A 12,676-nucleotide genomic window follows, 5' to 3' on the forward strand; every position below is an offset into this window, starting at 1 on the left:
GACTTTATTCTCATATCATTACGACTTTATTCTCCTATTGTTACAACATTATTCTCCTATTATTACAACTTTATTTTTGTAATGTTACGTTATTCTTGTAATGTTATGACTTTATTCTCGTAATGTTACAACGTTATTATCGCAATGTTACGATTGTATTCTCATATTATTAGGACTTTATTCTCATAATGTTACAACGTTATTCTCGTAATGTTATGACTTTATTCTCATATCATTACGACTTTATTCTCCTATTGTTACAACATTATTCTCCTATTATTACAACTTTATTTTTGTAATGTTACGTTATTCTTGTAATGTTATGACTTTATTCTCATATCATTACGACTTTATTCTCCTATTGTTACAACATTATTCTCCTATTATTACAACTTTATTTTTGTAATGTTACGTTATTCTTGTAATGTTATGACTTTATTCTCGTAATGTTACGACTTTATTTTCATATTCTTACAACTTTATTCTCGTAATGTTACAACGTTATTCTTGTAATGTTACGATTTATTCTGGTAATGGTATGACGTTATTCACATATTATTACAACTTTATTCTAATAATTTTATGACTTTATTTTCATAAGGTTACGAGTTTATTCTTGTGATGTTACAACTTTATTCTGGAGAAAAAGAGGGAAATCTCTAACCTGGCCCTAATACTTCATCAGTTTTCTTGGGTAGATTTCTACATTGGAAATATATATTTTTTTTCTTAATAAAACCCTGGTCCTTAGAAAAAGGCTCCTGAAGCTAATTTCCATAGAAAATAATGAACCTTTCAGCTTTTTTTCCAAAAGGTTAAGGCAGGAGTCGGCAACCCAAACTGCTCAAAGAGCCATATTAGACCAAAAAATAAATATGTCTGGAGCCGCAAAAATGTAAAAGTCTCATACATGCCTCTTATGGAAACACGGGCTCTAAGTGTATTATCCAACTATAGAAAAGGACTTTGTGGGCTTCAATGTATAATAAGCATTCATGATTAAATGTTTATCCTTGAGCAAATGTCACATCGCAGCATGAGGTGAGGGACGAGCAGTGTCATCGCGCACCACTTTACCGCCCTTCACCACGCGGTTTAAGTTTCGTTGCATTGATGAAATTATAGAAATACGATAAAGGAATCTTTCTACGGTGGACGTGTTTCTGTTGGGAGGAGTTGACTGAGTCATGAGGAACCAAGCAGGAACTGACATCCATGAGAGCAGAGCTCTCTAAGCCTGACATCCCACATCTCAGAGTTCCTTCGTGTGATTTATATTTTTAGGATTTGGGGAAAAAAATGGAAGAAAGTTCTCATCCCTGTATCAGAGCGCTACCTGTTTGACCTGTGGACGGTTTTCCATCCTTGCAACGGAACTAGCAGCAGTAATGGAGTTTGGAGATGCAACCCACTTCTTAAATCTAAATTTGCTCTCCTCTAATTTATCCAGAAGTTCTGCAATCACGCCTTTTCTCTTTCCCCCAGCTTGGTTGCTGGCTGCATATTTAGCTTGCCTTCCCTGGAAATGCCTTTCCAAATTTGTATTTTTATTTTTTGCCAACCTCTCATTACCAAGCAAAAATGCAGGCAATCCTTCCGCATTGATAATGAAAGCAATTGATTCGGTCCATCATTTGAATCCTCTTTTCTCATCAGCTATTTTCCTTTTGTCCCCTTTGGGATCCAGCAGCATTGTTTGCCTGTCACTGCGCTGCGCTGGCTGCAAGTTATGACCACTGATCTCTATGGCTATAACGCAAATTATCGTTTAAATTTATTTATTATACAAATGTTTACAGCATTGGAAAACATAATTATTTTTTGTTTGACCTCCTGCACACCATATTAAAACAAACAAAAAAAAAAAAAACGATTTTCATAAATTTTTGAAAAAGCTCCAGGGAGCCGCAAGGGGAACGCTAAAGAGTTGCATGCAGCTCTGGAACTGCCGACCCCCGGGTTAAGGGAACAGAAAGGAAAAAAAATATATATTCTTATTTAACTTTTATTGTCTGGTTTATTATGATAACAAATCTCCAGTTGCTGGGGGTTCTTTGTATAATTTTTCTGTATGTACCTTGGCTTTTCTCCTGTGCCTATCTGGCAGATGATTGACTCCATCCACATGATCTGATCCCGGACCATGCTGAAGAACCTCAGCTTGTCCGTCTCCGTGGTGATCTGCAGTCGACACTCTTCGCATGATGTCAACAGCTCCTTCCAGCACAGCATCACTTCGTGCTCCCGACAGGCGATGGCTTCGGCCTTCTCTCCTGCATACACCGTTCTCAGCTGGGCCGCACTCTCCTGCAGCTGACGCACCTGACAGAGCGGTGGAACAAAAAACCAGAACAATGCATAAACAGCAGAGTTTTTTATCCAAATGACGCACTGAACACAGCTGCTGGGCCTGCTGGCAGAACTCAGAATCACAAACCTCTAGAGATGATTTTATACAGTACATAAATATAATCATGGAAAAAGTTTGACCATCATTTTTTGTTCTAAAGGTTTATTACCTAAGAGGCAAAAAGCAAGAATCATCTTTTTTAACTACTGTATATATAAATATTTCTAAACTAAAAAAATCAATGATTAGCTTCAGTATTGTCTTTAATTTTCAATACTTTGCATCAAATACAGGAAATTTGTCGGAGTAAAATTTACCAAACTGAAAGACAGTTTGACTAAGAGACAAATACATTTTGATCCCTCTATAATTAGTTGACCAAGGACAATTCTGATAAAAATACCTTTAACTCTAGAAAATTATTCAGCCCCCCTTTTTTTCCTGAGGATTCTCCCCAGGATTTAAAAAATTTCAAAAGGTCCAAGGAAAACTTTTACAAACCAGAAAACCAAACAAACTCAAGCAGCAGCTAGAAGCTGTCAGCTATACTCTCTCTCATAGAGCTGCTGTACCTGAGTGACCAGCAGCTGGATGTCCTGTTCGAAGCTTTGCAGGAGTCTCTGCAGGGTGCTGGTGTTGGAGGTGCTCCCCTGCCGAGCCCGAACTTCTGGTAGTCTGCGGTGCTTGTCTTCTATCTGAGCCAAAATCTGTAAATTAATAAATTTCAGGGTAGGTTACATGAATCTGTTGAAAGGAAAACAAATACAGAGTAAATATATTTTCATAAATATCCAGAGGGCTTTGCAAGATCCCTAAAAACATCATAAGTATACCTGCTGCAGCATTGTGTCCGGATGTCTTATATACGATCTTAATCTCTGTGTCTTACCTCTTTGCAGTCTGAGAAGAACTTATGCAGCTGGTGTGACGCAGCGAGCATCTGCGCTCTGGTCTCCATCAGCTCCAGCAGGTCGGCCCAGGCTTCATTAACCCCGTCCTTCCATTCAGCGATGGTGGCGGCCTCAGAGTGACCGTAGTCTATAAGCTCGTCCACCATCTGGTTGACGGCCGTCACACGTTCCTGCCCCACACTTCCCGTCTCTGAGGCAAACTCTGTAAACTTTTCTTGGAGGACCTGGAAGCATTTTAGATAAAAGAAACGGGATAAAAAAAACAAAAAAAACATTGAGCTTAACATGATATAAATAAAGTAATTGTTTCTCCCCTCTAAATGCTTTTTTGATGCTATTTCTCTTAGTGAAATAGTACAGATTCACATGATGGACGGTGAAGTAAATTACATATAAAAAAAAAAAATCGACAAAAGGAAATAAAACAACTGGTATTTATTTTTATAAATCCTCCTACACTGAGCTCCCAAACTGTCGACCTCGCCTCTTTTTACTCCCGTTTCATGGACAGATCTGAACAACCTGCAGATCCCAAAAGACTCTAAAGAGATTTCAAAGAACCCTAATGTTAGGACTCTGTACAAACAGAGCTTTATTTCCAGTTTATCTCTCACCACATATTACAGCCTGGTCCAAACAAGATTTTATGTACATGGATTTACATGTTGAAAGTAATTCCTGTTAAGTTGTAAGTTCTCATACATCTCCATCTATATTACAACAGCTATTCACTGTAAGAACATTTCTGAGTGTAGAAAAAAAACATTAACTGTGAGGGGGAATTCGGCTAAATTAATTTGCAAGTGGGCACCTTTAGTGGCGTACCTCAAATCTTTATCTTCTTAATGTGTAGAATAATGAATATAAATAAAGATTTAAAAAAATGTTGAAAACATTGTTATCTTACTCCATTCTAATCTATTCATATATGTGTCATTTTGTGTTTCTGTTCTATTGCTTTCATGTTTTCAAAGTTAGAGAAACTATACAAGTCAGGCAAACTCTATATAATTTGCGCAACTTTGTATTATCTCTTCATAAACAAATTAAATAAAGAAAATGATTCTTATAGGAGATAGATAGATAGATAGATAGATAGATAGATAGATAGATAGATAGATAGATAGATAGATAGATAGATAGATAGATAGATAGATAGTAGATAGATAGATACTCCATGTCATAGATACTTTTTTTATTCAAAATATCGAAACATTTCCACATTTCTAAACTTAAAGTTGAATCTAAATATTCTGTCAAAAGATATATTCAGGAAAATAATAACATTAAATCATTTAACATCTTAAATTGTCCTCATTTAAAAACCAAGAACAATGTTTTAGCTGAGAAGACATCTTTGATTAAATAATTTTGTACTGTAGTATAAGCCTTTTATCTTTTAAAATACCAGGCTTTGTCTAGCCTGATAAATATCTAATCCAAATGAGAGAAAATGTCTGCTTCATCCACAAACATCTGAAGACAAACTTACGGAGACATGCTCAAAGTCTTGGCCCAGTTCTGGCGAGCTGGCGACCACTTCCCTCTGGGCGATCCACTGCTCCAGCTCGTCCACCTCCCTGTTGAGCTGATACAGCCAGTACTGCTGCTCCAGGCGGCTCTTTCTCTCCTCCACCAGGTCCTTCAGGGACACGTACAGTCGGTCTATTTGCGACTGACGCTTGCTGATCTGTTCGCTGGGGAAAAAAAAAAAAAAAGACTGGAAAAATGAAGAATTGGAAACAATGGGAAAACCAAGCTATAATGTATATAACAGTTCACATGCAATAGACTGCCTGGCATATAAAACATATATTTTATATTAATTACCACACTAAGTAGAGGTACACTAAAGTACTGGTGATCAAAAGTTTTAACTTATTTTTAATTCTTGATTAGTAGTGGATACTAAAAAATACAACATTTATTTTTGATTAGTGAACTCATCATATCAGAGCAATATCAGGTCAGGATAACAACACTCTTCTGTGTGGATGCTGTCACTGTGTGATGTAGACTCAAATCTAGCTAACCTCAGCAACAGTGTTTAAATATGAAATGAGAAATAGAGAAAGAGCCCAAAACTTTTAAGAAGCTGAATTTTCAATGGTATGTTGAGACATGTCTCCAGTTCATTTAGGCCATAAGGCAGCAAGAGAGAGCTGCACAATTAGCAGATAATATGAAGGATAACCTAAGTACAATGAAACATGTTCTTCTGGCTTTCTTACCTCATTTTATAATTGAACAGGTAGGATTTAAAAAAGATTGTCACTCTTTGGGAGGTTTCTGTAATAGGCAGGTGCTAGGCTAGATTATGTTCTAAAACTGAGGTCTTCAACAGGGGGTCTGCGAACCCTAGGGGGTCCACAGAGGGACTGCATGGGGCTCGCAAAAATTTTGGTTGATTAGACTTTTTTTTATATTCCCCCCTGCAATTTTTTCCAGTAATTGAAATGTCTTTAAATACACATAACATGAATTCAACAGACTGTAGTAAACAGATAAATGGAGGCAGAACACATCTTTCAGTCATCAATGCACACATTCAGCGACACACAGGACCTCTTTGAAGCTGGGCACAATGTTATTCACAACACCTGTCCCATCAAGAGGAATCAGAATCAGAAATACTTTAATAATCCCAGGGAGAAATTACTTTCGTTACATGACACCATCTGTAATAGAGTGACTATAGGACTAGTTTGATATAACACAATTTCATAAAATAAATATGATTAGGGGGTCCCCGCTCCATCTCTCCATCAGTTTGGGGGTCCTTGACCTGGACAACGTTGAAGACCCCTGTTCTTGAACATGCAGAGATTACATGATAGTAATTCTAGCACCATGAACCACGCTGATCGCTAACATTAGAAGCTAGCGGTAACTTAAATGGTAAACTCTGAGCTGATTTGGTCTCTCATTTAAAATAATCCTCTTTCATAACTCGAGTAACGTTACATTTGTTCCTAATTTCAATATTTAATTAAAACACAGACCCAGCATTTTCACATCATCCCACTGCGCCGCCTGTTTACTATTAAGCACTTTCTATATGGATGTGAACCTGGTGTCGACAGCACAATTACAAAAGAACAGCAGTACCAATAGCACATCCAATCAGTGGTTTCATAACCAAATCTTTCAGTATAAGTTATTATTTGGGATTATTAAGGTTTACCAATTAAGCCATTTTATCTATTTCTTAGCGCTTTGTAGAAATATGTTAATCCTATCCTGGAAGAACAATACATGCTGATATTGGCTATCAACTATTTTTTTAAATCTTATTTTTGGTTGTAAGATCAGTTTTGTTGTGTACTGAAAAACGTTAGAATATTTCACATGATTTCCTAATTCAGCTAAACGTATTAATAAAGAGCTCTCCTTGTAATGGTTTGGTCATTTTCTCTGTTTGTGACGTGAGGCAGTTTGTGAGATTCTGTGTGTTTTAGAGCTCACCTGTCTGGATGTCCCATCTCCAGCAGCTGTCGACACTGCTGTGACAGCAGGCCGATGGTCTCAGCGTAGTCCTCGATGGTTTGCTCCAGGAGCAAATGTTTCTTCAGCAACTGCAGCGTGCTCGGCTCATCCTGCAGTTCAAGCAGTCAGTGACACACAAAGACCTTTTTGTAATGAATAATTTTCAAAACACTGATCCTTAAATATTTTGTTTCCATAGCTTGTCAAATAACTGACCTTTCCCTTCTCCTCATTCATCATGTGCAGCTCCTGCTCGCTTAACCAGGCCTCCACCTCAGCTGTGTCGAAGTAATACTGCTGGGCTTGATACATGGCGTCCAGGACCAGCTGCCTCCTCTCTGTCTCAGCCCACAGCAGAGCCCACAGCTGGGCAAGCTGGTCATGACCTGCTCTGACGCAATCAGCTTCTGGGCTCCTAATGGAGGCAATGATCCCTGCCCTCTCCAGGACATCTTCGATTCTGCTCCTGTGTCCCTCCAGCTCTCTTTGAAGTGTCTGCAACAAGTCAAGAAACCTATTTAAAATGGCTTTGAGCATGCATTTGGAAGAAAAGCAGTCCATGTTTCTTTCATTCATGTTTAATGTAAATTAAATCACATGTTGAGGGTAAAGGCAGAGGTGAAATGTTCCTCTTAATTTAGTCAGTATTACATCATCGTCATCAAACATTGTGATTCCCTCAAGCAGTTTCTAAAATGGTTCCTTTGTAGGATTTCAAATGTAAAAAGATTTAAGTTTTATAAAATTTCAGAAAACGTCTACCTCCCAAGGGCTTTAAATCTAGAAGCAAATAGCCAGGACACAAAATAAAGCTCTGAAATCACAGATATTAGAGAGTAAGATGATGAGAGTAAGAAGATATAACCCTTTATAGGCCACTCAGTAAAATTTTAATCACAATTTCAAGTCAATAGTGTTTTTGGAACCCAGGACAATAACTTATTACCTTTGTAATAATAAAAAAATATAGATATTATGATGGAAACGCCAACTTGCCTGAATGTATTAAGAAAAATAACAAAAGTGCTTCTATAAGAAATTCATAAAAAACATTGAGAGTAAAAGAAACAATTTTTTTTTTGGTCCAACATAACCTTAGAGGCATTAATGCTGATACTGGCAATTACATTTTTTAAGTTTTTAAACCCTAATATAATTGTTAACTAGGCTTATTAACATTTACTTTTAGCTTTTCAATTAGCTTTTTACCTTTTTTTCTTGACTTGTTATAACTTTCTTTTTGTCAACTTAATCTACAGTAGGTAATACATCAAACAAGGGCTCATCTAATTGGTGAAATGCCAAACAAAATTTTTAAATATTATATTTAAAGATGGTAGTTAAGAGTTGTAATATCTAGTGAATGAATCACTCGGGCAGCACCACTGCATTCAGTCCCAATAACAATACATGCTGATTTTCTTACCTGGTTCTTCTTCATGAGCTGCTGGACGGCTTGAAGCGATGAGCCGTGTTCCTGGGACATGGCCAGAGGGAGGCGCTCCTGGACCCATAACTACAGTGACCATAACAGGACAACACAAAAATCTTAGCATCGGAGGAATATACTGGTTTTATTTTCTGAAGTTCATAGAAAATGCCAGGTTTACAAAGCTTTAATTTTATCTAATGCTATGAAATTAGCTAAATGTAATCTCAAGTGCACAAAAAACACACAAATGATTTCAGATTTTCTCAAGTAAATGTAGAACAAACGAGAAAAGATGTTTGTGGAAAATTGCACCCACTGATTCAGCAGTTTTCAGATGATTGACTCTATCGTCCTCTTTACATGGTGGTTTACATCTTTGCTTCAATGATTGTGGGGTCTAGCTTGGACCAAGACTCATCAGTCAAACCTGGTCTTACAATTTAATCTTAGATGATGTTGGTATACAGATGGGTTCATGTTTGACTAAGCAGATCCTAACCAGCTATGTGACTGCAAACCAGGACCAAATCATCATCGCTCCACCACCGTGCTCAGCAGTGTGTGTGAGGAGTTGGTGCTGTCTGCAAACGCAACTCATCATCACTACATTGGTTTCATCCTTACAAATGTTCCAGAGGTCTTGCTTTATATTTAAAGACTTTTCAAAATGCTCTCACTCTTCTTTAGTTGATCTGAAGGCAACATATAGTTTGTAGGTCTGTAGCTATCAACGCTGCTTGACATAAACATCTGACAAATTTCAGGAGTGGCAGATAACAAAGGCTACGTTCACAGGAGGCCTTGATGCTCAATTCCGATTTTTTCTGTGAAATCCGATTATTTCGCATTGCCGTTCACATTTCCATATATATGCGACTTATAAGTGATCTCTTGTGTAAACTGCATTCATACAGCTTAAGTGTCCTGCATAAGCAGTAGAGGATGCAATGATGTCACAAGCCAGTGTGTGTGGTGTTTACTGAAGTAAACATGGATGTAGTCCTGGAGAGCATCTAGCGATCTTTCCAAACCTTAAAAACACAATCTTTTCAAGATGGTTAAACATAAATACTGCTCTCTGCATGATCATCTGCCATGGTTGATGTTTTTCTTGCCTTTTCTGCATAGCAAGAAGCAGAATAGTGAGCTATGTCGCGTATTAATAGCGTTCAGGCCGGATGAATGCGACCTTGCCGTTCAGACACAGGTCACTTTTGAAAAGATCAGATCCGTATCGGATTCAGGACCACATAGCCAAGCAGTCTGGGTTGGATTGGAAAAAATCGGATCTGTGTTGTTCAGACTGCCATGAAAAGATTAAATCCAGGTCGGATGTGGGCCAAAAAATCAGATTTGGGTCACTTCAGGCTGCAGTGTGAACGTAGACAAATTAACTCAGATTAATCGCTTTAGTGCTATGGTTCTCCCCTTTTGGGACTTTGAGTTTTTAGTTTCCAGTTCTCACTCTAAGCAATTTTGTTTTGTTGACCTTTGTTTTTTTTCTCCATTCTGTGTTATATTTAAGCCAGTCTTTAGTTACTCTCTATTGCCCATTTGTGCCTGTCTCATTTCCCCTAGCTCCCTTCTAGTCACTTCCATCCACACCTGCTCCATATCAGCTGATTACCCCAGTCTTTGTTCTGTCTCCCATATATTCTCTACCTGTGGAGTTCCTTGTTGTTAGTTGCTTCCTCATCTCTGGCCCCCCATTTGAGCTTTCCCTGATGTTTGCTGGTTATCTGGTTCTCAGTATTTTTTGTGTTTTTGGATGTTTGCCTCCGTTTTTCATTAAATCTACAAGAACTCATCTCTGCCTCACTCATCTCTGCATTTGGGTCCTCAAGCAACCTCAACCCCCCACGATGACATTTAGCAGGTTGAATTCTATAAAAACATTTGTAATTGTCTTTTTCTCTAATGACATCTGAATGAATTACCAATTTGAAATGTGATGCTACAACACTACAATTCCCATAAGCACTTCCTGCACGCAGTGTTTGTTTACTTCAGACATAACACAGTTGTGAAGCTCGGGGGTGGTGATATGGCAGCACATTTAGTTAAAACATAAACGGTAACGCTAACAATAAAAAACAAACCAACAACATCCTTCATACCCCCACCATGTCCTGACACTAATACAGTATGAAATATAATGATTTTTGTGATTTTACTGATTTTTTAATGAAGTTAATAATCATTTATTTAATGTACTGCATGATTAGCAAATATAAAGAAAAAATAAACTATTTATACAAGCAAACAAATAATGCTAAAATAAGATGGGTTTTTTTCAGTTACTGTGTAATTTATCAGAATCAGAATCAGAATCAGAATCGGGTTTATTGCCATTGTTAGTGAAGAGGTTCACAACTAGGAAATTTTTGTGGTACAGTCGTGCAACATGAAACATACATGAAATAGTAAATACAATTATAAAAATCTCTAAAAACACTAGGGTATAAGGCATGCAAAAAATATACTAATATATACACTTAAGATAAAGATGTTGATTAGATAAGATAAGATAATGTTGATTTTAGAGGAATCAGCATTGAGGGATCATTTTATAAACAACAAGAAATTATCCTTTAAATCATGGAGAATGCAGATGAGTTTACTGGTTGTTTTCTGAGCATTTAGTGTAAGAAAATGTCCTTTTTGTTACCCTGTAAATGGTAAAACCACTAATGTTTATACTTATATTGAACTTTTTGTTTAAGAAATCTCCTTATTAAACTTTTCACTCAAACTAACCCCTTTAAGGTGATGCAGATCATATCATATCTTACTTACTATGCAGTAACTGAGTTGTACGCATTTGAACCTTTATTATAATTTTTTTTTCTCATTGTTTGATAAATTACTATTTTTTTTCGAGCTCTTATTGTCATTATACTGTCACAAGAAGAGAGCAACAAAATGAACTCTCTGCATTTAACCCATCCCCCTTCGGAAGCATGGGCTGCCAATGTGCGGCGCCCGGCGAGCAGTGTAGGTTTAAGGGTCTTGCACCCAGAGTGGTGCAAGAGGGACCCAGAGTGGCAGTCCGTGGGAGTGGGGCTTTAACTCAGAACCTCTAGATTCCAAGCTCTATGGCCTAACAACTAGGCCACCACTTCCCTTTGCTATTTGCAGCAATGTTTTATGATATATTGACAATTGCTAATTGAAGGTTTTTTTCCCACTTTTAAATACTGTGTATGAATGAATATTACACTTACCTGCACCCATTTTGATTTGCAATAAGAAAACTTCTTTCAACTTTTAATCTAGTTCTAGCAAACCATAGCATGCCTAAGTCAGCTTCAGTTGTATTGAAAATACTTGCCAAAAAGTGAAATGATGGCTTGTAAAAATGATGATTGGCTAGTAACTTTGGAAAGCCACTAACAACCGCTGTTGTGAGCAAAAAAGTTAATTTCAAGCCCTGCTGTGGAAACCTTCAGATCTCTTAGTATTGTGCTGACCAAGCTTTGTGACGTTCCTTGGCCTAACACCAATTTCCACTTTTACAAACAGCTGACTGTGCAATATTTAGAAGAAAGAGACTCTAAGACCCCTCTTTTCATCCATGTCAGTAGCATCAGTCTGCACGCTGTATTTTATCTACCTGTGACCATAAACATTACTGAACCACATATTTAGACAGAGGACCTAATACTAGATAAATTAATTCTAGAAGGTAGAATTTTCATTTTTTCCTAATTAGCTCATATCTAAACGACTAGAATAATTATCACAAAGTGAATTCCTAGCATGTCTTATATTCTTCGCATCTTTTTAAAGATCAGTAGAAATGTTCTTTTGCTGTCTCCAACTCACAATCTCATCCTCCAGGTCTCGCCCGACTTGATGAACGTCCTTAGATGCCAGAAGAAGCCTCCGTCTCTCCTTCAATGGCTCGATCAGTCGGGCCATCCTGGTCTCTACAGCGGATTGTCGCTCCACCACCGTGCCTTGTATCTGTGTCTGCTGCGGGATGGAAGCCGCCTGAACCTGCAGCTGACCCACCTCCTTATACCACTGCTCCATCTGGGACTCCATGGTCTAAAAGAGAGAGAGCGGGGGGTGGAAAATGGTAGACAGATGAAGGTTAAAGTTATTCAGAAACCTTAACAGAAATGTAACTTTTCAGTTCTATTTTACATAAAATTTTAATCCAATAAAAAGTTTTATTTTATCTTATAATTAAACAATATACATTTTTGAAAAGCAGCGCAAGTGGAGGGAATGAATAAGTTAGTAAATAAGTTTGGGAGGATAAAAAGAAATTTTTAAAAGATGCAAACAATAAAGTAATAACAAATAATAAAAACAACTACAAAAAAACTATTTGTTCTTACATATCAGCATTTTCATACAGAACATTTACTTATAAATATATGTGTGATTTAACTTGGGTCTGTTTCTTGTTGATAATGTTTTTCATTTATGTCCCTTGAAAATCCTATTAAATATTCTTTAATAGAATAAAAATAAATTTAAAACAGGACA

General features: G+C 37.2%; 1 protein-coding gene across 5 annotated transcripts in view; it reads right to left on the reverse strand.

Moving 5' to 3' along the window:
• The window catches only part of sptbn4 (spectrin beta, non-erythrocytic 4), a 107,126-nt gene that overhangs the window by 18,146 nt on the left and 76,304 nt on the right, over window positions 1-12,676 (reverse strand). For all 5 annotated transcript variants that reach the window (XR_001481701.1, XR_001481700.1, XM_015390757.1 and 2 more), the window contains 8 exons: window positions 12,005-12,229; window positions 8,174-8,263; window positions 6,964-7,242; window positions 6,727-6,857; window positions 4,754-4,958; window positions 3,240-3,485; window positions 2,923-3,057; window positions 2,078-2,322 (listed from right to left, as the gene is read on the reverse strand). Coding sequence is in view for 3 of the 5 variants with exons in the window: in XM_015390757.1 (XP_015246243.1) it covers window positions 2,078-2,322; window positions 2,923-3,057; window positions 3,240-3,485; window positions 4,754-4,958; window positions 6,727-6,857; window positions 6,964-7,242; window positions 8,174-8,263; window positions 12,005-12,229 (1,556 nt within the window). In the remaining 2 variants the exon portion in view is untranslated. The remainder of the gene's footprint in view (window positions 1-2,077; window positions 2,323-2,922; window positions 3,058-3,239; window positions 3,486-4,753; window positions 4,959-6,726; window positions 6,858-6,963; window positions 7,243-8,173; window positions 8,264-12,004; window positions 12,230-12,676) is intronic.

This window comes from Cyprinodon variegatus, unplaced genomic scaffold, assembly GCF_000732505.1.
Source record: "Cyprinodon variegatus isolate N-32 unplaced genomic scaffold, C_variegatus-1.0 Scaffold510, whole genome shotgun sequence".
In the NCBI taxonomy this organism is placed as follows: domain Eukaryota; kingdom Metazoa; phylum Chordata; class Actinopteri; order Cyprinodontiformes; family Cyprinodontidae; genus Cyprinodon; species Cyprinodon variegatus.